The sequence below is a fragment of the Periplaneta americana genome, chromosome 14 (genome assembly GCF_040183065.1).
Source record: "Periplaneta americana isolate PAMFEO1 chromosome 14, P.americana_PAMFEO1_priV1, whole genome shotgun sequence".
NCBI classification, from domain to species: domain Eukaryota; kingdom Metazoa; phylum Arthropoda; class Insecta; order Blattodea; family Blattidae; genus Periplaneta; species Periplaneta americana.
Window position 1 is genome coordinate 13,788,821 of NC_091130.1, and position 27,975 is coordinate 13,816,795.

The 27,975-nt window shown below is 34.4% G+C and overlaps 3 protein-coding genes across 4 annotated transcripts in view; all 3 read left to right on the forward strand.

Moving 5' to 3' along the window:
• Positions 1-11,936, forward strand: part of LOC138713160 (medium-chain specific acyl-CoA dehydrogenase, mitochondrial-like) — a 45,834-nt gene extending 33,898 nt beyond the window's left edge. The window contains exons 6-11 of the mRNA XM_069845000.1: positions 2,723-2,853; positions 3,074-3,182; positions 3,291-3,431; positions 4,831-4,932; positions 9,415-9,585; positions 9,674-11,936. Of these exons, the coding sequence (XP_069701101.1) occupies positions 2,723-2,853; positions 3,074-3,182; positions 3,291-3,431; positions 4,831-4,932; positions 9,415-9,585; positions 9,674-9,823 (804 nt within the window). The 3' untranslated portion in view covers positions 9,824-11,936. The remainder of the gene's footprint in view (positions 1-2,722; positions 2,854-3,073; positions 3,183-3,290; positions 3,432-4,830; positions 4,933-9,414; positions 9,586-9,673) is intronic.
• The window catches only part of LOC138713166 (medium-chain specific acyl-CoA dehydrogenase, mitochondrial-like), a 632,224-nt gene that overhangs the window by 439,659 nt on the left and 164,590 nt on the right, over positions 1-27,975 (forward strand). The window lies entirely within an intron of this gene.
• LOC138713163 (medium-chain specific acyl-CoA dehydrogenase, mitochondrial-like) overlaps positions 20,012-27,975 on the forward strand; it is a 36,156-nt gene continuing 28,192 nt past the window's right edge. The window contains exon 1 of the mRNA XM_069845003.1: positions 20,012-20,222. Within this exon, the coding sequence (XP_069701104.1) occupies positions 20,205-20,222 (18 nt within the window). The 5' untranslated portion in view covers positions 20,012-20,204. The remainder of the gene's footprint in view (positions 20,223-27,975) is intronic.

The window sequence follows — 27,975 nt, forward strand, 5'->3', positions numbered from 1 at the left end:
GCAGATTCAGCTGAACACAAATGTATTTTGCAATTAAAGGCACTGCAGAAGAACGTGAACACCATTGCGGATGCACTAAAGGAAAGTTATAGGTTATACGTAAGTCAATTTAATGAAAACGTATGTTTAAATAGACTGGTAATGCACACCGCAATCGATACGGTATTGTTTCTAAGCAAGCAGGAGTTGGCTTTTCGCGGTCATGATGAGAGTATTTCGTCACAGAACAGGGGGAATTTCAAAGAATTATTGGCTCTCATTTCATTGGCCCTATGAAAATTAGAAATCACTATGAAAAAATTAGGCCTGTTCTTTCTGGGAAATCTAAAACGATTCAAAATGAAATAATTGAATAATTGATTGTATTTCTGAATGCATCAATGAACTTGTAAGAGATGAAATTACTAGTGCCCCTTTCTTTTCCATTCAAGTGTAAGTTTTCTGTTCAACAGAATACTGCTTTGATTTAATCGTAGCTACTGATTTTACTGGATAGGTAAGCTTATATCGGAAGTTGCATGTTCCGAAGTTGATTTAAAATATGAATACAGTTTACGATTATGATTGTGATTTTGAATTTTGTTATGGGTCCTATTTCTTGTGTACTCTTTTAATTTGATGTGTTGTATAAAATGTGTTAGATTTTGTCTTTTTTATGTCATGTGGACTTGTGGTTGTTTTATTATGTTGTGGTATGTATTGTGCAGAAGTTTTGCTGGGACAGTGAATTCTTCGGGATTAAGGGGACGTAGCTTCCGAAAATGTTGAAAATTTGTTTATTTTATATGCTATGCTTTTCATAAAACTTAAGAAAATGGTGAATATATTACATTAATTCAATATGACCATCGTATAGGTTACAAAAGCATTCGCGACGTCACGGCTATATAACGATTCTAGGAAATTACCTAGAATTCTATTGACCTTCACCTAATTTATCCGGCACGAGCCGCCACTGAAGTATACGGTAATTCAGTGAGGTTAGTTAGGGATGCTGGAGTTTTCGTCCACAGTCAGCCTGGCTATCAATGTGTTGATTACCGCAAGGAACACGCACGCGTCTCCGGCACTTTTAGGCCTACAATCCTACTGTTACAATACTAACCAGGCTCACATTCGTTGCTCAAAATGTTCTCCATTTATTTGACATCTTTTTATGAAATTTGCAGTTGTACTCTCGCAAGTTCTTCAGCACTGATAGAATTTATTCCATTTCTTATATTCTGTTTAATTTCGCTTATGAAGTGTGGGTTTCTTGCACTCTGTAGGGCCTTTATTTAAGTAATTTTGTTGCTACACGAGCAGAACTTTTATTTATTCCAGTTTCCTGCGCTAAACGTCTGAGAGAATTTTGAGGGATATGTTCCAATCTTTCACCAATCTCGTCATGGCATTCTCTTTGGTTTTTTCATCGTTTATCAAACCTGTCCACATGAACTTTTTATTAAAGTCTTCTTATTGTACTGGCAGCTGGAACAGATATCTCTGAAAACTTTTCCCGAAATTTGCATCTTGCTGTTGCACAAGATTTTCGTTTCCTTATGTATGTATTGTAGCGATAAGTATGTTCACATAATGAATAAGTCATTACAACAGTAGCCTACACGGGGCACTTTAAACTTAGCTTAAACTTTTAAGATTACAACTTTCACCTCCAATTTACTTCTCACAACACAACTTAAGTGAAACTGCAGTGTCACTCATTGCTTGCGCGCCGATAATACAGATGCACTATTCCCAATGATCATGCCATCTCTTGGCGGGGAATGGCCCCTGCAAAACCCGAGATCCCCAACTAACTTCACTATATAATGTTGTTGTTGTTGTTTTCTAATGCCAGGCATTTGACAATAAAGTCATTTGACCTCTTACACTCCAATATTTTTCAAAGATATTATCATGATCAGCCACTGAAGCACAGATTTTGAGGTATTCCGAATCCATTTCTTGGTTTGAGTTGCACAATGGGCAGTTAGGGGACTGATATATTCCAAGTCTATGCAGGTGTTTGGACAAACAATCATGGCCTGTTGCCAATCTAAATGCAGCTACAGACGATTTTCGTGGTAAATCGGGAATTAACTGTGGATTTTGATGCAGAGAGTTCCATTTTTTCCCTTGAGATTGTGTTATCAAATTTTGTTTGTTGAAGTCTAAGTATGTAGATTTAATAAATCTTTTCACAGAGTAATACGTAGATTTAGTAACAGGTCTGTAAGTAGCAGTGCTGCCCTTCTTTGCTAAAGCATCCACATATATATCTGTTCAGATTTTACGTAATCACGTGTACACCTAAATTACTTTGTATTATATCCTATTGTTAATAATTATTGAATAAACTTACCTTCCCAAGAGTAACTTAGTTTTGATGATGATGATGATGATGATGATGATGATGATGATGATACTTATAATATAAATTTTTTATTATTTCTTCAGTATGCTGTTTTTTGGCAACCTTTACTGAAAGGCAGCTACTCTTGTGGAATTTATATATTTATATATTACAAAAAATGACAAATGGAAGTTCTCCAACAAGCCATGCATTAGCAACCAACCAATCATATTACAAAAATGTTTCTTATAAGTGACCTAATGTATAGGTCAGTGGCAGTTCGTAGTATATCGTAATTTATAGGTGGTTATCTTTAAATTTTATATTCTGAAAACAGCTTAAAATACCCATAATAAGTGTTTGAAATTTAAATTACTTTACTTCTAGGCTTACTGTGTCACAGAACCTGGAGCAGGATCTGATGTGAATGGTGTGAAGACACGAGCAGAAAAGAAAGGGGATGAATATATTATTAATGGAGAGAAAATGTGGATTACTGGAGGAGGCCATGCAAACTGGTTAGTATTAATCTCTCGTAACTTGTATGGCATAATAGGCTATATTAAGTCTTTACTAAACACATTTCTGGTTTTCATATTCCAGTTTTACTGTAATAAAATATTTGGCGAATTAACAGAAAAAAATTTTGAACTGTAACACAATCTAGATGGTATTGAAATGTTTACCATTTAAATTCTTTAGAAGAAATTTAAAATATTTCATTATTTTTTTTGTCAGGTACTTTGTGCTGGCTCGAACAGATTCAGATCCCAAGTGCCCAGCAGCCAAAGCTTTCACAGGTTTCATTGTGGAGCGAGATACACCAGGAGTTACACCAGGGAGAAAGGTGAGCACAGATAAGAAAATGTACGCACATGTATTAAATCCAGGGAAATATTCTGCTGCGCCTTTTTGTTGTTCAGAGCTGAGCAAGATTTGGACTTCTTGATTTCAGGAAATCAACATGGGACAGCGGTGCTCTGATACGAGAGGCATCAAGTTCGAAGATGTCCGTGTTCCTAAAGAAAACGTTCTCTTGGGAGAAGGAGCAGGCTTCAAAATTGCAATGGGAGCATTCGACAAGACCAGACCACCTGTAAGTAGCTTTTCTTTCATGTTTAATACCTTCATATGATTGGAACCAATTTTTATGAAAAGCCTACCTTTCCACAAATATTAAATGTATTTTACTTATGGCCAGTTTATTACAGTACTATATAGAGTGGATAGTAAAAGCCATCTGCGAACATAACATTGTCCTCATCTTGCCCTTCTTCTCCCCGTCTTCCCCTTGTTCTCATCTTCCTCTTGTCCTCCTCGCCTTCCCCTTGTTTTTCATGCAATTTTCCTTGTTCTTATATTCCCCTTCTTCTCATTGTATTCCCCTTGTTTTTATACTCTCATTGTTCTTTTTGTATTCTCATTTTTCTCGCCTTGTATTTTTCTCCTTGCATTCACCTTGTTCTCCTTGTATATCCCTTGTTCTCTTTGTATACCCCTTGTTTTCTTTGTATACTCCTTGTTCTCCTTGTATACCCCTTGTTTTCTTTGTATACCCCTTGTTCTCCTTGTATACCCCTTGTTTTCTTTGTATACCCCTTGTTCTCCTTGTATACCCCTTGTTCTCTTTGTATACCCCTTGTTTTCTTTGTATACGCCTTGTTTTCTTTGTATATCCCTTGTTCTCTTTCTATACCCCTTGTTCTCCTTGTATATCCCTTGTTCTCTTTGTATACCCTTTGTTTTCTTTGTATACCCCTTGTTCTCTTTGTATTTCCTCTTGTTTTCCTTGTATTTTCCTTGTTCTCTTTGTATACCCCTTGTTTTCTTTGTATACCCCTTGTTTTCTTTGTATACCCCTTGTTCTCCTTGTATATCCCTTGTTCTCTTTGTATACCCCTTGTTTTCTTTGTATACCCCTTGATCTCTTTGTATACCCCTTGTTTACTTTGTATACCCCTTGATCTCTTTGTATTTCCTCTTGTTTTCCTTGTATTTCCCTTTTTCCCCTATATTTCCCTTCTTCTCCTACATTCCCCATGTTCTCCCTGTATTTCCTTGTTCTTATATTCTCATTGTTCTCTTTGTATTCTCTTTTTCTCTCCTTGTATTCTCCTTTTTCTTCTTGTATCCCCTTGTTCTCCTTGTATTTCCCTTGTTCTCCTAGTATTGCCCTTGTTTTCCTTGTTCTTATGTTGTCATTGTTTCCTTGTATTCTCTTTTTTTCTTTCCTTGTATTCTTTTTGCATCCTTTTTCTCCTTGCATTCCCTTGTTCTCATATATTCCTTGCATTCCCCTTGTTCTCTTTGTATCCCCCTTATCCCCCTTGTTCTCTTTGCATTCCCCTTGTTTTCGTTATTTCACGTAGTATTCAAATTTATATAGTGAAGAATTACTATAAAAGAAAGAAATTCGGCCTATGCTGTTGATTGTAAGAAAGCTTCCAAACATGAACTTAGTATCGTACTTCAGAATACACTAATTTTTACTACAGGTTGCATCAGGAGCTACAGGTTTAGCTCAACGAGCTCTGGATGAAGCAACGAAGTATTCATTGGAGAGGAAGACTTTTGGAGTCCCGATAGCACACCACCAGGCAAGTATTAAGTTATAAGAATTATGTTCTGCTGTATTTCTGAATGAAAACTTTAAAGTAAGGCCAAGTCCGAATGACTTGTGTCATTTTTATAGGTTATGTAGGAAAAATGAAGAATCAGCAAGAAAAATAAATCATGTGACTTTCATTCCTATTGTTTATGCTCTTTTTATGTAAAATTAAAAGTATTATTTGTTATACTTCTTTAAGTAAGAATACAATTTAGAAGCCATTATATAACAGCTTATGTATCCCGTATCATCTACTAAATTAAGTTTTGTAACATAAGTTGTTGTGTCCTATGGCTTGAAGGATATTACTCCATTTTGCTTCAGATGTCCCAACGTAGCCCTGCAATAAAATAACGTAAGTTGTTAATTTGTATTTGAAGTATTTCTTACTCTCTTGATAGTATATAATTTTCCAAGAATATTATCTTCACATAAATACTAGACAGTATTAATTCCAAACTTCAGTTTCTGAAAGGAGTCTTGCATGAAAACATTTAAGTCAAGTTATGATATTTCAAATTCAAATTTATTTACAATTTACATTTGGATAGATACCCGAAATGAGCATATGCTCGTGCTCGGGTACAGTCCAGTAGTCTACATAAATTTTACAGGGTTCAAATAATAATGCTGATGATATAAAATAATAGTAACAACAATAATAATAATAATAGAATAGTCGTGACAGAGATGATACAAAGATTGTAATACAAAATAATTCATTAATAATAATAATAATAATAATAATAATAATAATAATAATAGAATAATCGTGACAGAAATGATACAAAGATTGTAATACAAAATAATTCATTAATAATAATAATAATAATAATAATAATAATAGAATAGTCGTGACAGAGATGATACAAAGATTGGAATACAAAATAATTCATTAATAATAATAATAATAATAATAATAATAATAATAGAATAGTCGTGACAGAGATGATACAAAGATTGTAATACAAAATAATTCATTAATAATAATAATAATAATAATAATAATAATAATAATAATAATAGAATAATCGTGACAGAAATGATACAAAGATTGTAATACAAAATAATTCATTAATAATAATAATAATAATAATAATAATAATAATAATAATAGTGATAAAACAAAAATATTTACAATAATAAAATAAATACTAAGACGGATAAAATAAAATATAAAACCACTAGCGAGAGTTAACACAACTTAAATAAGCATATAGCCTAATAACCGGAAAAAATGCCAAACTGGAAAATCAACAGAAAAGTTCATTGTATCGCAGACGACAGCAACCGCCGTATTGACATTGTGTTGTGCATTATTGGTAGTAGTGGGGAGCTGAATGTCTACGTTACTGCCGTTCTCTTTGAATCTTCTCGTACAATCATGGGAAGTTAATGCTGTAAAAACAAAATGTCTACGAGTCAAACTGTTCATTATTACCAGGATATATACAAATAATACTGAAATATATTAATCGAGTTTCAGTTATAGATCTCTCCTTTTGTGCAAGAGGTATCATATCAAAATATTTTATGAATGGCGGGGAAAATATAAATTTCAATAACTTTCTAGTGACAGGTACAATCAAGTGTATCTGTGGCGATGCTAAGGAATCATTTATTGGAGATATACACTGTTATTAATTAAGAAAATGATCTATTTATATTTATTACAATGTTTTATCTTATAGGTTACATGCATCAGATAAATACAATAAAAATTAGTACCATATAATGCTAGTAACACTTAAAAAAAATTATAATAAAATTTATCAAATATCATACAAACATTTTCACTTTATTTTTAAACTTAAGAATGTGTAAATTGATATGAATAGTAGCCTATGATAAGAGGTAGAAAAAAAATAAAACTGCAGGAAAATCTGACTCTTTCGCAATAATTCCATAAGTCCAATCAATCACAAATTAAATTAGTAGAAGTTTAGCCAAAGCCAACATAAAAACTATTTCTGTTGCACCTGATAAAATAATTAGGATATTGGGTCTATTGTAGATATAACTATTCTTTATCTACTCCTGATTCACTTTTAATAGGGCCTACTTTACGTTACATGAGTGAGATCGAAACTGGAATATGCATCTGTAGTCTGAGATTGTGTTAAAACTGACTCTGCCCCAAATTAGGAAGTATCCAACAAAAATTATATACCAGTATGTGTTTGTATAGATTTCTGCCCAGTGACTCCAAGGACAGTTAGCCTATAAGGAAAATTGTGATTATTTCGAATGTCACTTTTTATATTCCAGACGCCAAGAACTTGATTCCCTATTTTTATTCAGGGTTCTTAAAACTGATATAATCTGCTATAATTTTATAAACAACGTTGGCTTTCGTGTTTCAATGAATTGTATGAGAACTTACAAACTCTTTTAAAATTGAAATTCTAAATCTCTTTCCCATCTCCAGATGCATTGAAACTCCTAACTTGTACAAAAGTTTAAATTTGATCCATTTAATCTACAAAATCAGAGCTTGCATAATCCTAAAATATATCGTCGCCTGAATGTAAGAACTAGGTAACTCGAAATTTGCGTTTTTTAGTTACCTCTGTTATAGCATAGCAAAAATCGCACAAAATGTAATCCAGGATCTAGGTAACTGATTGAACGATACCAGCGACATCTATTTTCCAATATACAAATAGGTAAAAGAAAACGGGTCATATTCCTTAGTGCAATAAATAAGTAAATAGGTGATGTCACAAAATATGAAAAATCAAGTTACCTAGTTCTTGCATTCAGGCGACGATATACTATAATTATTAATATTGTTATTTTTTTTTACCATTTTCATTAATAATGTTGTTACTATGACTTTTGTACTATCTTGTTGGCTAATCACTGTTGGCCTAGCACATTAATATTAGTAATAAATAAGTAAAAATATTATGATTATTATTGTTATTATTATTGTTACTATTATTATTTATTATATTATTATTATCATTATAATTATTATTACCTATTATTATTATCATTATTATTATTATTATTATTATTATTATTATTATTATTATTATATAATTAATACTACAACTACTACTTACTGGCTTTTAAGGAACCCGGAGGTTCATTGCCGCCCTCACATAAGCCTGCCATTGGTCCCTATCCTCAGCAAGATTAATCCAGTCTCTACCATCATATCCTACCTCCCTCAAATCCATTTTAATATTATCTTCCCATCTACGTCTCGGCCTCCCTAAAGGTCTTTTTCCCTCCGGCCTCCCAACTAACACTATATATGCATTTCTGGATTCGCCCATACGTGCTACATGTCCTGCCCATCTCAAACGTCTGGATTTAATGTTCCTAATTATGTCAGGTGAAGAATACAATGCGTGCAGCTCTACGTTGTGTAACTTTCTCCATTCTCCTGTAACTTCATCCCTCTTAGCCCCAAATATTTTCCTAAGAACCTTATTCTCAAACACCCTTAATCTCTGTTCCTCTCTCAAAGTGAGAGTCCAAGTTTCACAACCATAAAGAACAACCGGTAATATAACTGTTTCATAAATTCTAACTTTCAGATTTTTTGACAGCAGACTGGATGATAAAAGCTTCTCAACCGAATAATAACACGCATTTCCCATATTTATTCTGCGTTTAATTTCCTCCCGAGTGTCATTTATATTTGTTACTATTGCTCCAAGGTATTTGAATTTTTCCACCTCTTCGAAGGATAAATCTCCAATTTTTATGTTTCCATTTCGTACAATATTCTGGTCACGAGACATAATCATATACTTCGTCTTTTCGGGATTTGCTTCCAAACCGATCGCTTTACTTGCTTCCAGTAAAATTTCCGTGTTTTCCCTAATCGTTTGTGTATTTTCTCCTAACATATTCATGTCATCTGCATAGACAAGAAGCTGATGTAACACGTTCAATTCCAAACCCTGCCTGTTATCCTGAACTTTCCTAATGGCATATTCTAGAGCGAAGTTAAAAAGTAAAGGTGATAGTGCATCTCCCTGCTTTAGCCCGCAGTGAATTGGAAAAGCATCAGATAGAAACTGACCTATACGGACTCTGCTGTATGTTTCACTGAGACACAATTTAATTAATCGAACTAGTTTCTTGGGAATACCAAATGCAATAAGAATATCGTATATTACTTCCCTCTTAAATTACTATTATTACTATTATTATAATAATAATAATAATAATAATAATAATAATAATGATAATTATTATTATTACCACTATTATTATTGTCATTATAATAATAATTATTATTATTATTATTATTATTATTATTATTATTATTATTATTATTTAATTAATAGTATTATTATTTATTATATTATTATTATTATTATTATTATTATTACCATTGTTATTATTGTCATTATTATTATTATTATTATTATTATTATTATTATTATACATTTTTTAAAACTTCGCTAACATAGAAGAGTTATTAAATAATCTCCCTTGAATATATGTACAGGCTGTTGCATTCATGTTGGCTGACATGGCAATGAACATAGAAACTGCGCGACTTGCATGGCAAATGGCTGCCTGGCAGACGGACAATGGCATCAGGAACTCCTATATGTCATCCATTGCAAAGGCACATGCAGGTGACATGGCTAACAAATGCGTGTCAGATGCCGTCCAGGTGAGATTGTGTGATAATATGAGTGAGTTGTGATTGACCAACTGGGGAAGGACTTTGTGTTTGAAATTTTTTATTATTATTTATTCAGATATTTGGAGGAGCTGGTTTCAACTCTGAATATCCTGTAGAGAAGCTGATGAGAGATGCGAAGATCTACCAAATCTACGAAGGAACATCCCAGATTCAACGTCTGGTTATTTCCAGACACATCATTGATGCCGCCAAACAAAAAGCTTGAGTTAATTTCTGTTGAAAGTCAAATAAAACAAATTTATTCAGATGGTAAAAGATTGATACCCTTAATGACTGGAAAATGCAGACTGAGTCACATTTAATGAGGAAGAAAACAAGTTTCTTTTACTGAAAATTATGAATCGTTTTATGTTTATTTGTTTTTTTGTCAATAAAAAATGAAATTGTGCATTATTTAATAATGCTGTATCAGATACCATAAAAATCACTCTGTGATATCAACTGCAAAGCTGGAAGTAAAATGCAACAGGTTTGTGGTTTAGTTTTTGTTGTTAATATTGTCAGAGCCTTCTTCAGTTACAAGCTGGAGTCATACGTCGGCAACACTGTAATTAACTGTCAGCCGGAGGCCAACCATACAGGACACATGTTTGTGCTAATGCAGATTTTCAATTTAAATTAATGTTACAATATAAGTGTGTGTCGATGGAATTATGTTCGTGGTCGTACCATACGTTCATTATTGATGTATTATAAACTATGTGCGTGTTGGCAATAAAATCAAGACAATAAATGAAAAAAGAAAAATGGTTGCAGTCTTTGGAAATTTTTATGGTTAGTGATGACAAAGTAAATATTATATTAACTACATTTTTATAGTTTTACTTGTGGTTTGTGAAGTATCAGAATTCTAGCCAAATTGTTGGGTCTCACCTGCTATATCAATAAAGTTACGCCGTTGATTTTCAAGTTCATTGTAAACAGCTGTTTTGTGATCCCATAAAATAAGTTGCAGTTTTGAAGATTCGGAATGCCTGCTATACGTTAGAACTATCTTTAATTTGTAGATGCATACACTCACTTTGTTGGTTTTCAATGTTTATTTGTTAATATTATTCCTTTTGTAATAAATTAGTTATAAACAAGTTTGTTTTCACTTCGTATTTACAGGATTTAAAGTTCACTAAGTTTACGCTAATTGGCACATACTTAATAGATAATGATGTGTGTTGTTACGTATGTTGAAGGTATTTTTCTTAATTTTTTCATAGATCTTTATACTTGGCCTTGGCATATTTAAAATTATGTTTTTAAAAATTTATAACAAATAATTTAGGATAACAGTATTGTTATGATGACTGGCGAGGTTCAAACTAAAACTGGCTTCCTGGGTATCGGAAATATTTATTGAAAAGCACGACAGATCACATGGAATTAAAATTTAGGCCTATATGATATTCTAGACCTTTCACGTCAGAGGTGAAACAACATTAAGCGGCAAAACATTGTCACTTTAATAGCCACATAATGGTTAATTGATTGGAATAGGGTATTGCGAAAGTACGTCGTTATTTTATTTATTTTTGTTAGAAGTAACATTTCTTTAAGTATTTATTTATTTTCCCTAGTACCATCAATTGAAAACACGTATGATTTTAATTTTTTTTAAATTACAAGTGGCTGTATGCAAGTACTTAAGCGGTATTCTGAAATTCAAATAAAATACCATTTTGGATTCCGTAATAAATTACGTACATCAATACCCTGAATCTTGATCATATGCACTTAGTTTTGTATCAATTAATGTCGAAAATGTACATGTGACAACGAAATCAAAGCACTGAAACGTCAAACGTCACGCCTTTATTTCGCCTCCGCCCGCCTCCACTCTGTGTTACCAAACCTACCCATGCTCCGGCTTGTAACTGAAGAAGGCTCTGGTATTGTTCATAATCTATTTCCTTACCCAATGACCTTTTCCTGTTTAAGTTTCTGATGGCTTATTTATCGCCAAACGAACCTTGTGCCTTGTGTCTGATACAGATTTACTAAATAATGACCACAGAAACGAGGATAAACTTTTCCAGATGCTGCCTTAACAATACTTAACTCAGTCAGTACTCCAAATTGCACTCTCTCTTTGTTATGTTTTAGTCATTTTTGAAATAAGTATTGAACAGTGCAAATATGTTTTATATGAGAGATTTTATAACGTAATGTATAATGTACATACAGTATTTTGTAGCTCATGTTTTCGACAGTGATGATTGTCATTTTTGTTGTATATATGAAGTTTGTTGAACCTGTGAGCCATTTTATATCAAACATGTTTCTGATTGACACTGCAGAAAACAATATATGGTATACTTTGTTACGTACTGTGATATTTTTCTTCTGTATTTACCTGCAAGACGCGATCATTTTATTTCTTCATTGATTTCAACAGACCTTTTAAAAGATCTGGCCTGACAACGTCACTGAGTCCGGTAAGTATTAAATAACTTCTGTGTTTTTGTGTTGGTTTCTGACATTACGTACTATTTTGGCTGACTGGAGTTCTAAGAAAGTATGTAGGCCTACTTCGTGTACTTTTTCTTTCAAGTTCCAAATCAAAAAATGAATGAACCAAAGTTTCCAAAACTTTTAAATCTGACTTGGAGTCATTTAATTTAGGTTCCGCTAAATGGATTAACTTACAGGATAATTATATTTTATATTCGGAGTTACAGGGTGTGAGTTTATAGCGCTGTTATTGTGACATGACATTTCACAAAACTGGCTTCATTTATACACCGACGGATCCTTGATCTCCAGAGAACAAGGTGCCGGTGCAGGTGTTACGTGCTGTCTCTTCTCACTTTATAGATCTCTTGGATATAGAACAACAAGTTTCGATGGAGAAATCATTGCAATAAGTGAATGTCTCAGGAATCTTCTATGCCACATCAATAAATTTAGGAATGCAGTTATATTGTCAGACTCCAAAGCAGCTATTCTATCAATCGTCTCTAAACACACACCTTCATCTCAAACAGCAGAAATAACTAAAATGCTCTCTCAATTAATATCACTCAATAAAAGAATTGTATTCCAATGGATACCATCCCATTGTGGAATCCTGGGAAACAAGAATGCGGATGCTTCAGCAAAGAAGGGCAGCACTGCTACTTACAGACCTGTTACTAAATCTACGTATTGCTCTGTGAAAAGATTTATTAAATCTACATACTTAGACTTCAACAAACAAAATTTGATAACTCAATCCCAAGGGAAAAAATGGAACTCTCTGCATCAAAATTCACAGTTAATTCCCGATATACCACGAAAATCGTCTGTAGCTGCATTTAGATTGGCAACAGGCCATGACTGTTTGGCCAAACACCTGCATAGAATTGGAATATATCAGTCCCCTTACTGCCCATTGTGCAACTCAAACCAAGAAATGGATTCGGAACACCTCAAAATCTGTGCTTCAGTGGCTGGTCATGATAATATGTTTGAAAAATATTGGAGTGCAAGAGGTCAAATGACTTTATTGTCAAATGCCTGGCATTAGAAAACAACAACATTTCTCTTAATTTTCCATATTTTGTTCATAATTTTTTTAATAACTTGTCAGTAAAATTGCAATCTGTTCAACAATGTGAACAGTAAGTAGCAATGATGAAAGAATCTTAACAGTGTTATAATATACAGGGTGATTCACGAGGATTTACCCTCACTTTCCGAAGACATTCTGAGCAATTTAATTGGCTAGTGTTCTGAAGCTAAAAATGTGTTGTTAATTGCATTGTACAGATTTTGTTTTTCAATTCTTAACTAAAAATTACATCATTCTTACGTACTTATCACAAAAATTGTTACAAATCATACGACTTTAGGAAGAATTTACAAGAATAACGTGATTTGTAACAATTGTGTGATACATGCATGAGAAAAATGTAATTTTGTAGTTAAAAATTGAAAAAAAATTCTGTACGAATCAATTGAGGGGCTGGGTGCAAGAAGGGCATTTTAGAGGATATGCCCTTTTTGAGTAAAACGCTACATTGTGTTCTCTGATCTGTTATGCATATGATCACCAAGTTGTAGTTCAATACTGTGATCATAGAGGTCAGGAGTACCCAAAATGTTAAGGTGTGCATAGATAACATCATTACGGATTGGATTTTCAACATCAATTTTCTCGAAACTTGCATTTGAGAGAAGTGCCTTTCCTACACCCAACCCCTCAATTATGGAATTCACAACACATTTTTAGCTTCAGAATAATATCTAATTAAAGAAATGATACTCCCGAACAATTCATTCTTCTCGTGTAATATTTTTTAACCCGTGAAACTAAAGAATAATGGTATTTTACTAACAACTTCAAATTAGTGTAACTCTGAAAATATTGAGATTAGGACAAATGTTTATATGACATTTTTTGCTTACAATGTCTTCGGAAATAAGCTTCGTAAGTGGCTGTAAATCGTCGTGAATCACCCTGTATTGGTATATGAATAGTTTCTAAAATTGAAATTACTGTTTGAATCTGATGATTAAATTTAAAGCAGGAAGACTGTTCAGGTGAAGAGTACTGTTGTCCAATAAATTCACTGCTAATGAATTTGGATGGTTGTTTAAACATTACCAATAGGTGGGACTGTAATTTGCTATTTCTTGTTTGACTGTTTGAATGCGAAAGTCATGGTACATGTATCTGTTGTTGATGTACCAAGGGATGTTGCCGATTGTTTGTAGTGTCTTTGATTGGAATCACTCCAGTATCTCGATGTTAGAGTTGCTTGCAGTACCCCAAAGCTGAATTCCATAATTATGTCCAAACAGGTTTTAGAATGGCTTTATAGAGGGTTAATTTACATGCTGTTGTTTTTATTTAGTCCAGATATGTTTCTTCCAAGTTAGCCAGTGATCTAGATCAGTGTTCTGCAACCGGTGTGCCTCCACAAGGTGAAAGGTGTGAAGCTAGCTTTTACCTGTTATTGTAAGAAATTAATAAAATTAAATTGTTTTCAAAAATAAATTTTTGCATATAGGCCATTTGGTATCTCGTGAAACCTACCTGCACGTGAGGGGAAGAAAAAAGTTGACTGAGAAGCTTCCCTCCCTCACTACGCTTCGACTTGCAAGCTAGATGTATTTGGTTTCATGAGATATCGAATGACTTTCAGTAGATGGAATTTTAAAAATGCTGGAAAATTTTTCGATTTTAAGTAAGATGTTCTTGTTTATACTTTATTACATGAAGGAAGCTAGCTATAAGAAAGCCGAACTTATGATAAAGGCCAAAAAAGACATACAATAGCTGAAACGTTGTTAATGCCTGAGTTCAGGAGCTGCTAGTGAAATTTTAAAAATTCCTCTCTTTGCTGACACAATCAGCCCTGAGTTAGTGACGTATCCACAGTGACATCAAAGACATTATGAAGGAGAAAATATAAGCAGTTATAGTCGCAATGCTGTTATTTCCAGCGTGACTCCTCTTTGCTTATGTCTTAGGAAGTGAAGGTTCTATAAAGTCTAGATAGGTAGTATCTATTTGCCACACCATTAAACATTATCATGTCGTAGCTCCTATGATAATAAATCAAACACACTGTAATTCAGCGAATAATTGAGCGGCAAATAACGTCTTCGTGTGCTTTCTGCGAACGCCAACGAAAGAACTAAAATGGCGGGCGATTATATTAAGTATTTATCGAGCCTTAAGAAATGAATAACGTCTTCATCAGCGAATCACAAGACGCACACGTTTAAATGTAGCCAACCTGCAACGTGATTGGCTGCCGGAAATTAGAGCGACGAGACTATAGAAGTTCTCACTTCACATCGACAAGTTCACCAATATTAGCGGTTATGCACAATTTCTTTCCTACATTCGGTATCATTGATGGGGATGTATTTGCAAGTAATTTCTTTTTTGCAAAGAACTGCCTGAGCGAGCAACCAGTGAAGAAATATTTCGTACAACTAATGAATACGTGCTCCGTAATGAATTAACATGGGAGGATTGCATTAGTGTTTGTACAGATGGAGCCGCTTCTATGACAGGCCGAGTGAAAGGATTCGTGGCTAAAGTACATGAAGTAAATCTTAACATATGGAGTGACCAATGCCTCATTCACTGCAAAGCCATTGTTGCTAAGTCTTTGACATCTCCTCTGAAAATTGTGATGGACGAAGTAGTAAAAGTCGTGAACTTCATCAAATCATGGCTCCTAAATACACGGCTTTCTTCCGTTTTGTGTCGGGAAATGGGATCAGAGCACACTACACTGCTGTTACACACAGAAGTGCGATGGTTATCACGAAGTAAAGTGTTAGCGCGAATGTTGGAACTTAAAGAGGAGGTACTTGCATTTTTTACAATATAGGGGTCCACACCTGTGGAGTAACGGCTAGCGCGTTTGGCCGCGAAACCAGGTGGCCTGGGTTCGAACCCCGATTGGGGCAATTTACCTGGTTGAGGTTTTTTCCGGGGTTTTAGAAGTTGTGCGCCGCCACCTCTTCTAGTCCCAAGATAAAAAGTTTACACGAAAAACTCAGACCCCGCCGGGAATCAAACCCAGGCTGGCTAGTCTGAAGACAGACGCACTACCGCAGAGCTATCTCGGCAGAGTAAATTGATTTCTTTGACTTTTTCAGTGATATTGTTGGTTGTGTTATGGACGGTGTTAGATATAACTTACGTATTTTTAGAAACAGCTTTGTCTGTCATGTTCATTCATAGTTTTCTGCCCAAGAGCAGGTCTTCCATTGCAAATCCAGCATTCTCCATTTTTTATATATATATATTTATTGTCTGTCATCTGATACTTTCTTCTGCCTCGAACTTTTCTTCCATTCACCATTCCTTGCAGAATATCCTTTAGTAGGCAGTTTCTTTTCAGCCAATAACCCAGCCAATTTCATTTTCTTTTCCTAGTCCCAGCATTATTCTTTCTTCAACTCTTTCTAACACAGCTTCATTTCTTATCCTGTCTGAAATTTCACAAGCTCCATTCTTCTCCATATCCATATTTCAGATGCTTTTAGTCGTTTTTCTCCACTTCGTCTATGTTTCTGTCCCATAAAATGCCATACCCCACACAAAGCACTTCACTAGTCTCTTCCTTACAGCTCGACCAAGTTAAGTCTGCGAGCCGAGAGGGGAAGTTGGAGGCAGTTCTTTAGTGAAAGGCGGTAACAAGAGGAGACCAGTACAGTCTCATATGACAGCAAAGTTTTCCTACTGCACTTCAGTTCATAGAGCGGTAACAATTTAAGACGCTTTGAAATAGGCTGTACTTCTACTTCTGCTTGACAGTGAGGTTTGGCGTTCTGATTGGCAAGCGTGGGCGTAGGAGAGAAAGTTGCATGAGGGGGGAGGCAGCGTAACTGTTGCCTTTATCTGAAGACAAGGACAACAAATGCGTGCGCTCCGTAGTGTATTTTAAACGATGTGCACACGTTGAAATCTGAGTGTCAAGTGACCTATGTGGCAACTGTGTTTTGCCTCTACATTCCATCCCGATATCCCCACTCGCAGACTTGACTTGGACAAGCTGTAGTTATCCTTCCAGAAGTTCGCAGAAGATGCTTAGATTATGAAGCACAAATCATAAGTATCTACAATGTCGTCTTTTTTTTATAGAGGAGGGACCCGAAGGCTTACACTGCAGCCTGAGGCTTATTGTGCTTACCACTCCTATTCTGTGAATGATTGAGTAGCCAAATGGCCGTGCTCTAAGATAATGTCTTCCTCTGTTATGGCATATACTGTATAGGTCCATTGGGTGTCGTTGCTGAAATTTAAACTGAAGAAATATAAATATTATTAGTTAATTTGATTGCTGAATTGGAGAATAAATGTAACAATCTAGAAGACAATGGCTGATATGTAAATTAAAAACTATCTTGCATTAATGGGGGAAAAAGGATTATTGCTGGATGTAAGAAAGTTCTATAATTTAAGGCCTAAACAATTCAATAAATATAGGCTATTTCAAAAGTCAGTTCAAACATTAAACCACTACAAATATTATATAATATTTGAGATAGGGAAAAAACAAAAACATCATAGTATTGGGCAAACAACAGGGTTTACAAAACATTGGGAAGATGTCCGCCGTTCTCTTGTTCAACATACACCATGCACAACATTTTGCAAATAATGTTTGGAATATTGGCAATTTCTTGCGAGATGGCATCTTTCAGTTTCAGTAGGGTTGTTGGATGTGTCAGGAAAACTCCTTCTTTAAGGTAACCCCACAACCGAAAGTCGGCCGGATTGAAATCTGGAGATCGCGGAGGCCACATTGGTGGAAAGTGCCTACTGATGACTGGTCGGAAAACGAACCTCAATTACGCGTGTTAACTTCACCATTAAATTTTTTCAGTAGGTTATTTTACGACGCTTTATCAACATCTTTGGTTATTTAGAGTCTGAATGAGGTGAAGGTGATAATGCCGGTTAAATGAGTCTGGGGTTCAGCACCAAAAATTACCCAGCATTTGCTCATATTGGGTTGAGGGAAAAACCTCACCCAGGTAACTTGCCTCGACCGGGAATCGAACCCGGGCCAACTGATTTCCTGGCCAGACGCACTAACCGTTACTCCACAGGTGTGGACAATAATGGTATAAGACAGACTGTTACAGTAAACTGGGAGCGCTACTACAGCATGTTGAAATTCGTCGTCCCTAGACTGAAGAATCACGATATGGAAAACATAGTCTTCATGCAAGATGGCGCTCCACCCCACATCTTTATCCCTGAAAAACAATTCATTACGCAGGTGTTTGGCGATCGTGTCATCAGTAGGCATTTTCCAACAATGTGGCCTCCGCGATCTCCAGATTTCAATCCGGCCGACTTTTGGTTGTTGGGTTACCTTAAAGAACGAGTTTTCCTGACACATCCAACAACTCTACTGCAACTGAAAGATGCCATCTCGTAAGAAATTGCCAATATTCCAAGACATTATCTGCAAAATGCTGTGCATGGTGTCGCAGACAGAATGCTGTACGTTGAACAAGAGAACTGCGAACATCTTCCTAATGTTTTGTAAACCCCGTTGTTTGCCCAACACTGTGATGTTTTTGTTTTTTCCCCTATCTCAAATATTATAATATTTATAATGGTTTAATATTTTAACTGACTTTTATGCTCGACCATGCCGAAATGTAGTAATTATACACCTGGTAGCAGTCCTTTAATGCATGTCATTAAAGTACAGGTGTTCAGCCAATGACAACTCAGCTTACAGGTGTTCAGCCAATGACAAGTCAGTTTTGTACCGTTATAAAACCGCAAGTATCGATTATTCTCGGATATGCAATCGAAAGAGAATTAGCGAAAAGTCACGGAGACTGGAAATCCAATACTGTCGCAGAAGGTTATGTTCTGTTACTATAATAATTAATGTTAATTGTAAATAATATTCAAATAAATTCAATTTGCCATCTCGTTTTTCAATGTCGAATTCAATAATCAAGGTTATATTAAGTTTAACGGGATTACATCAAGGTCAGTGACATTATTGTTCCTCGGAAAAAATCAATACTTTCGCGTCTGCGCACATCTCACAATACACGACCTAGAACAAGGTCACTTCCGATCTTGTCAGATACAAATAAAATGTATACATCTGAATAATTTCAAGTTAGAAATATGGTCGAGCATAAAAAGTCGTATGAAACTCGCCTATAATGCTAATTAAGAAGCTCGTATGAAAATTATGAAACTCGCTTGCGCTCGTTTCATAAACATCCATACTCGCTTCTTAATTACTATCATTATAGGTCGTTGTTGCATAATGTACTAAAGTAATAAAATTATACAATAACAGAATTCATTTCATAATAATAATAATAATAATAATAATAATAATAATAATAATAATAAAGAAAAGATTAATTCAGCAATATGCGAAATACACACACACACACACATATATGCCCCCCAGCTTAGCCTCACCCTCACCAACATCATCCTTAAATCCGCCTATAAACAAAATTACTTTAGTCTCACATGGAGGGCCGGGGAGAAAGAAAGAAAAGTAAAGATAAGGAGATGCATACCAGTAGGTAAAAAGGTAGGCCTAAAGGTATCGCCGTAACATGCCATGAAGGCACTTGGGGGGCATGGAGGTAGAGCCCCATGCTTTCCATGACCTCTGCACTTGAATGAGGTGGTGTGGTCGGCACCACGCTCTGACCGCACCTACTTTTTTTGTTATAATTTTACTGTGTTGTTAAAAGCAAGTTTTCTTTATGTTTTTCCGGCGTACTTTTTAAGTAATATTTGTAGGTCTTGTAAATATAATTGACTTCAGATTCAAGTTGCCGTTTCTTAAGCTATGTTTTTTTTTTTTTTTTTTTTTTACGATGAGAATGCAATTTTTGTACCGGTATTTAATATAAACATATAAGTAGAGCATGCTGCTTTCTCTTCTGTCTGCCAACTTCCCCTGCAGTCTCCCCCACTTCTGCTCATATTTATATTGTGGTGAACTTTCGACAGCTCGCTTGGACTGTATTTGGATTTTGTACCACGAAATACTGTTGTCATCATTACAAATTGGATAAGCTTAAAGTGATTTACTGTTTATAAATCGCGTAAGTTAAGTACAGACTGTCCTACATAACGCACTATCAAAATGGGTTCTCTTGCTCAGGTATGTTTGTGAATGTTTCAATATCTTCTAATTTTAGTTAGGTCTTAAAACATTCTAATGAAATATAGGAAACTATGCTCCACACAGTATAGGTGTAGGGTTTCATTACGTACTCCATAAATATTTTGTTCTTTGCATTTAATGAATGCTTATATCCTAACTGTATTTACTTACGTGTTAAGGTTAAGGGAAGTAGGTTAATTACGTACAACATTGACAGTTCGTTTCCCAAGATTTGCTCAGTTATTCTTCGGTACATCATAGTAATATCAGTTATTGAAACACAAAAAACGAGACCTATTCTTTCCCTCACAAATACCGGTACCGGTACTCTGCATACTCGTAATCACTACGTATATTATTTAAAGATTAACTGTTCGTAACTTCAATGGAAACCATATAAATAGGCCTAATACAATCATGCGAGAGTTCAGTAAAGCCATTATTAAACTATAAAACATTTGCTGAAAAGAAAGTAACTCTTTTAGTCTCCTGTATGCAGTGGCATATTTCTGGTAGTATTTGCCTTCATCATCATTTCTGCACGAATACTTATGGAATGTTAGACGAAAATACATGGTTTCAAATCTAGATATAGAGTGTTAGATCTGTGAAATAGACCTCACTATGAAATTGTTAAAATATTAATAAAATATGACTTCTTATAAATGCAGATTTGACAATAGTAATCCAATTTCAGTACCAATTAATAGTCTTAATAATATATAATTTAAAGGTGATTATGTAGTAGTAGGCTACCTAATAATGATAGTAGTAAATGTCCAGCAATTATATTGGCTGTATATATGAAAATCATATAAATTCCCTGGCGCCGACAGGACCAGTCAGGCCTGAAATACATCCCTGCCTGTGCCATATTACTGTATTTACTTAAAAATAGGATACACCCAGTAGGCCTACCATGAACGGTTAATCTCATTAGTAGAGGCCGGATATTTGACAAAATGCCTTTTTTACTGGGTGGAAGTAAATCATATTTGCATAGATACAACTGTGATCTGGAGTAAATCAAAGTGATAGGGCCAATTTTTATTTTGCCTTTTTAAGGTGTTTATTACTAATACTAGCAGCTGGCTACGGACTGGAAGGTCCGGGGTTCGATCCCAGGTGGTGACAGGATTTTTTCTCGTTGCCAAACTTTCAGAACGGCCCCAAGATTCACTCAGCCTTCTATAAAATTGAGTACCGGGTCTTTCCCGGGGGTAAAAGGCGGTCAGAGCATGGTGCCGACCACACCACCTCATTCTAGTGCCGAGGTCATGGAAAGCATGGGGCTCTACCTCCATGCCCCCCAAGTGCCTTCATGGCATGTTACGGGGATACCTTTACCTTTTTACAAATGACTTTTAAGGAACCCGAAGGCTCACATAAAAGCCCGCCATCGGTCCCTATCCTGTGCGCCAGAGAATCAGTCCTATTCCGAGGCTTATTGTAGGGATTCGTAACAAGCTGTTTTTTTTTACGGTGATAGGTTGTTAGCCCTTCGCCCAACCCCCAAGCTGGAGGACCACCCCTTATCGGCTGTCCACGACTGCTTATTCAATATATTCGCAGCTACCCTCCATATCTGGAGGCCGTCTCCTCTATTCGCGACCTGAGGACGCGCCATGCCGTGGTGATAGGGACCCACAATACAAAACACAGGTTTATTACTAATAAATGCCTTATTTATTTATTTTTTGTAATTTTAAAGCAATATTTCTTGTTTATTTGCAATTTTCTACTGTGTATGAAACTTAAATATTTGAAACGATGACTAACTTTACTAACAGTAAATAAAAGTAATTTATTTCGGTGCTTAATCTACTAATAATCATGCTTTAATACTATTGGTGTAATATGAATAATGATTGACAATACACAGTTACAAATATAATATTGTCATGTCTTCACGGTACCGTACCAACAATCAGCTTTATAATTTTAAATATTAACCTCGTTCTCATAGAAGTTGTCACGTATTATTTCCAGTTGCTTTCATATTTTCAAATCTTACTGTTACAATTTTGTTCTACACGTGTTTATTGTTGTAGGAGAAAGAAATTTGAGTGAGGAACAGTCAGTTATTGTCGGGTGACAGAAGGTGTAAAAAAGTATTTTATAAGTCACCTACGAAGTAAATATGTGAGTTATGTTGATATAATTTAAATTTATTGCTAAAGTATATTATGTTTTTTTTTAATTTATAATAACTTTTTCAAAGATTGTTGTGCCTTTTTTACGTTTTTATTGTCTTTTTTGTCTGCCTATTTTAACTGTTTTAAATGTCTAAACATCCGCGCTCTCCTCATTAGTCATCCTGTCGCTTGTTGACATTAGATAGTCACGTTAATGGAAAGAGGATAGTAAACACAGAAACATAGAGATAATTTCGAAGTGTGTCTTAATTAAGCATTTGAGTCGAGTGAGCACGCACTTAATTGTTGTACGCCCCATTACAATAAGGCAACTATCCATCCTTAAGTTTGGAAGTTCTCAGATCTATGTATTTTGGCTATGTACATTCCCAGATTCAGGCCGTGTCTCAAAGCTCAAGTCCATACTACACACTAGTGACTAGCAACTAGATGACTTGTGAACTACACACTAGGGAGCTTTGGACATGTATGCTTGAAACATGGCCTTCTTCATAGATTATTTTTCTAAAAACCATGACATTACGGTGCAGCACTAAATTAAGAAGGCAGTGTCCTAATGCAGTTTCATTACGAGTTATATGGAAAAGATAAGGGCTTAATATATTACAATAATGATTAAAACATTCTACAGAAGGTACTAACAATATCAGTGTTCAAAGTTAACGTGTTATTCTAAATTATATTTACATTATTTTACTTCCAAAGCATTTTCAGATTTCATAACCCCATTTGCTGATGAGGTATCCATGTTTGTTTAGTGAACAAGTCAACAATCAAGCAAGCATTTTCGTTGACTAGCTACTACGGACTTGATATGGACTTGATTGCTATGGACTATGTAGCTTTGGATCATGACTTCAGACGTCACATCCGGCTATTTAGTCAACAATCTAGTTCACTTCAGCTGAAAATGTAGCTTTGAGACACGGCCTCAGTATGGCATACCATTATGGGGCGCAACAAGCAAAATTACGGAAATTTTTAAGTTACAGAAGAAAATTATAAAAATTATGAAACAAGCACCTATAAGGTCGCAAAGTAAAGACATTTTTAGGGAACTCAAAATTCTGCCAGTACCTTGTATATACATTCTAGAAACAGTGTCTTTCATTCATAAAAACAAAGCAAAATTCAAATTGAATTCAGACTACCACATGTATCAAACAAGAACATCAAGTCATATCCATCTGTCCACCCACAGAATAACCACAAATCTTAAAAGTATTTTACATAGAGGCATAAATATGTATAATAAAATTACAAGCTCCATAATAAGTAGTAAACAAAAGAAGTTTAAAAGTATGGTCAACAGGTTGCTGCGCAATCATATGCCATATACTGTAGAGAAATTTATGTCTTTAGACCTTGCAGAAAGTGCCTACTGATGTGTAATTGTATCATGTCAGCAGATGTCCTGCAATAACAAAGCTACAAATTCATAAATATGTCCATAGTATAATCAGAAACTAGATTTAAGACTTAGAAATAAAATTGACGAAGCCATGATTTGTAAAGATCTTTATGGTGAATAAATTACTATTACATTCGAAATGCTTCCCTTTTTTTTTTTTTCGTTATGTTATTTCAGGTACGGTACTTGGAATTTTATGTGTAGGATAAGTAAGTGGCACAGTAAAACAGATAAAACTGAGTTATTTGCAGGGTGCCTCCCCTGTATTTTTTTTCTGCAATCTGGGAGCATCCAGCTTCATTATTTTTACTTAAGATGATAATTGTCTTACTTGTCTCTTGTATTTTATAAGTACGTATTAGTAGGAAATAACAGTAATAATAATAATAATAATAATAATAATAATAATAATAATAATACCATTTTACTTACGACTACACCCCTGGTTATTTGCAAATTAACTTAAATGGAAAGACTTTGAAGGTGACAAGGCCCAATTTCCACCATGTCTCTTAAAACTTTAGCGGACAGTGTAGACCTAATTGTAGCCTACAGGTTTATTCCAAATACTTCGTTTTCCATGTTATTATTACTTCATTTCTGCTGTATAATTGCCATATCTCACTGTCTCCGTAGTTTAAAGGGGCGTTAAATAAAAAATATTAATTGTGTCTGTATTTTTTACCTATAACCTATGTATGAGGTGCAGAGAAGGCCTGATGGCCTTATCTCTATCAGGTTAAATAAATAAATACTACTAATACTATGAAAGAATAAAACATACCTAAAAGTAGGTGCCAACTGCTTAACTTACCTATCGAGGAAACTGTGTTTAGTCTCCAATAATTTTGTAAATAATAATAATAATAATAATAATAGTAATTATTATTATTATTATTATTATTATTATTATTATTATATACCTACATATAGCATGCATGATTTCTTAGTGCGTGAAACTTTTTGTAGACCAGTCCAATAATAATAATAATAATAGTAATAATAGTAATGATCATCATCATCATTATCAATTCATAATCATTATTATCTTATTTTTAATGTATTCTACTATTTTTATAATGTTCATTAATATGCATGTAGTTGTTGGACAGTATTTCAGCCTTTTATGTTGACTTTTCTAATATTTTCTTGTTGTACAAATGCCTTTATAACTCACAATTAGTTCTAGGGCTTCAAATATAGGTAGTTTTTGCAGGAAATATTCAATAATAAAGGGTTAGGATTTTAGGGTAAAAGGAGGGGGGAAAGGTGCTAAAATAAGAAAAGAAAAAAGGGGGAAGAGAAAGGAGCTGTTTCACTAAACTATTTCGGCAACTGCTCTTTCTCCTATTGTATGTAATAGAAATCAACTTATTCTAAATTACGTTGTGGTTATTTCACAAATTATTATTTTTTCTCTGTGGTCTAGGATTATTTAAAAAAATGAATGCATAGTTCTCTTCCTAACATAGCAACGGTGCGCTGCATAAAAATAATTCTGACCAATTGAATGAAATGTGTATGAGGAGTAGAATTTAAAAAATTTGGCCCCCTTTAAAAAAAATTGAATAACTGAAAAAATAAGTGTGTGATGAAAATAAAATTTTGTTAACTTTATTCGGTTGCTAAGATACATATTATGTGTGCCAAAATTGAAAGTTATATCTTTGGAAATGTGGAAAATCATTTTCTCTATAGTCCTCCCTTAAAAGACTAATATTATTTTATGGTTTTTACAAGATATTTAGCAACAGAGATCCATAAACTGAGGTAGATAGTACGTAGCTTCAGCTCTGGAAACTAATGCAGACTGCCATTGCCGTGTAATCATGTGATATCTGTTGTAGCCAGAACAGCTGTGAATCAAGTTTCCTACGAATAAAATACATAATTCCAATCTACGTCTTTGAGGTAGAATTCACATGTTTTCTGTCCCTTTGCACTAGAAAGTGATATGGTAAACACCAGGTTCTGTTCACCATTTGTTTCCTAGAATATTCGGTATTCAATTCTATAGCAAGCTCAGTGGATCCTCGGAGATGTTCTGGAAGTTGCAACTAGATAAAAGTTGGCAAATTCCATCTAGAATTGGATCCAGGATGTTTCAGTCTATAGTCCGTCACTATACCGATTATTCAGCTCTGTGCAAGAGTGCTTGGTTCATATTCCCGTTAGTTTACTGTTGCTGCATTATTGTTTATTTTTCAACTCTTGAATTGCTATTGTAGATAAATAAAATTTATGAAAATGAAGTCCTATAGTTACCAGTATTACAGCTTGTTTTTAATCAGTCAGACAAATTAAATCTAATTCATTTCATCTGAGAAAATCTACTGTAAATATACGCAGTTGTCATTCTTAACTTGTAAACTCACTTATGAGTTATAAAAATCCAATTTCATGACAGGAGTGATTTGACATGTATTCTATGTTTATAGTAAATAGGATCCAAAGGTTAAGTTAATTCCGGTTAAAAAACAGTCAGACCCCCTGGACTGAGATCAAAGTACAGTATATCTTGATAGGCACACTTATTCTTATCTTGGCAGACGGTATTCTACAATGTTTATCAGATGTGTAAAAATGGAACAGTCTGAAGTTCATCCCATGTCTAAAGTTCACATTTCAAATGACTGTACTGTTTTAAATATGGAACTTCAATAACAATATTCTGAACAGAAACATATTTGAAGATATAATTGTCGTAAATTTTGTTACTGATATTCCAACATTAAGATAGACTGGAAAAAAGAGATCAGTAATTTCTTACATGTGTCTTTAGGGAAATTTGTTATATTTCTGAAGATTCTTTGTCTAGCGTGTGTGGTAGTCGCACTCCAGAGAATGGCATTCCTGTCCATATATGTACAAGAAATAGTATATTATGCAACGAGCCTATAATGATAGTAATTAAGAAGCGAGTATGGATGCTTATGAAACGAGCGCAAGCGAGTTTCATAATTTTCATACGAGCTTCTTAATTACCATTATAGGCGAGTTTCATACGACTTTTTATGCTCGACCATATTTCTAACTTGAAATTACCGGTATTCAGATGTATACATTTTATTTGTATCTGACAAGATCGGAAGTGACCTTGTTCTAGGTCGTGAATTGTGAGATGTGCGCAGACGCGAAAGTATTGATTTTTTCCGAGGAACAATAATGTCATTGACCTTGATGTAATCCCGTTAAACTTGATAATATTATAATATTATAACCTTGATTATTGAATTCGACATTGAAAAACGAGATGACAAATTGAATTTATTTGAATATTATTTACAATTAACGCTAATTATTATAGTAACAGAACATAACCTTCTGCGACAGTATTGGATTTCCAGCCTCCGTGACTTTTCGCTAATTCTCTTTTGATTGCATATCCGAGAATAATCGATACTTGCGGTTTTATAACGGTACAAAGCTGACTTGTCATTGGTTGAACACCTGTAAGCTGAGTTGTCATTGGCTGAACACCTGTACTTTAATGAGTAGGTGTACTTTAATGACATGCATTAAAGGACTGCTACCAGGTGTATAATTAGTACATTTCGGCATGGTCGAGCATAAAAGTTATTTAAAGCATTACTTGATGTCAATGATTTAAGTACCGTTAAGAATATTAGAGCTGATTCGTATTTTATAATGCTTAAATATTTAAATGTGTATCTTATGTTACAAAGAACAATATACGGTATGTATCTATATATATGCAGCAATAGTTTCATGATATGTTAACTTCTAGTTGCTTGCTAGATTTCGTCCTTTGCTAGAAGTTTGTTTATTAACAATCAATACTTAATTCAAGACAGCAATATTCATGCAATGTTGTTAAATATCATAAATTCACCTATGGAATAGAAGGCGTGAGAAATTAGGTACTTCTTTAATTTGGCCCTAAATAATCTTATGTTTTGAATTTGATTTTTTATATCCATAGGGAGGCTATTAAAAATATTTACTGCCATATAACGCACTCCTTTTTGATAGCATGATAGACTTGCTGATGGAGAATGAAAGTCATTTTTTGACGAGTATTTATACTATGAACTGTTGAATTAGTTACAAAGTTTTCACGATTACATGGGTGGAAATTTATTAATCTATACTAATCTGTAGCCGAAATTTTTCTGGTAATTTTCGATTTTCCAAAAATAATTGGTCTAACATATATAATTAA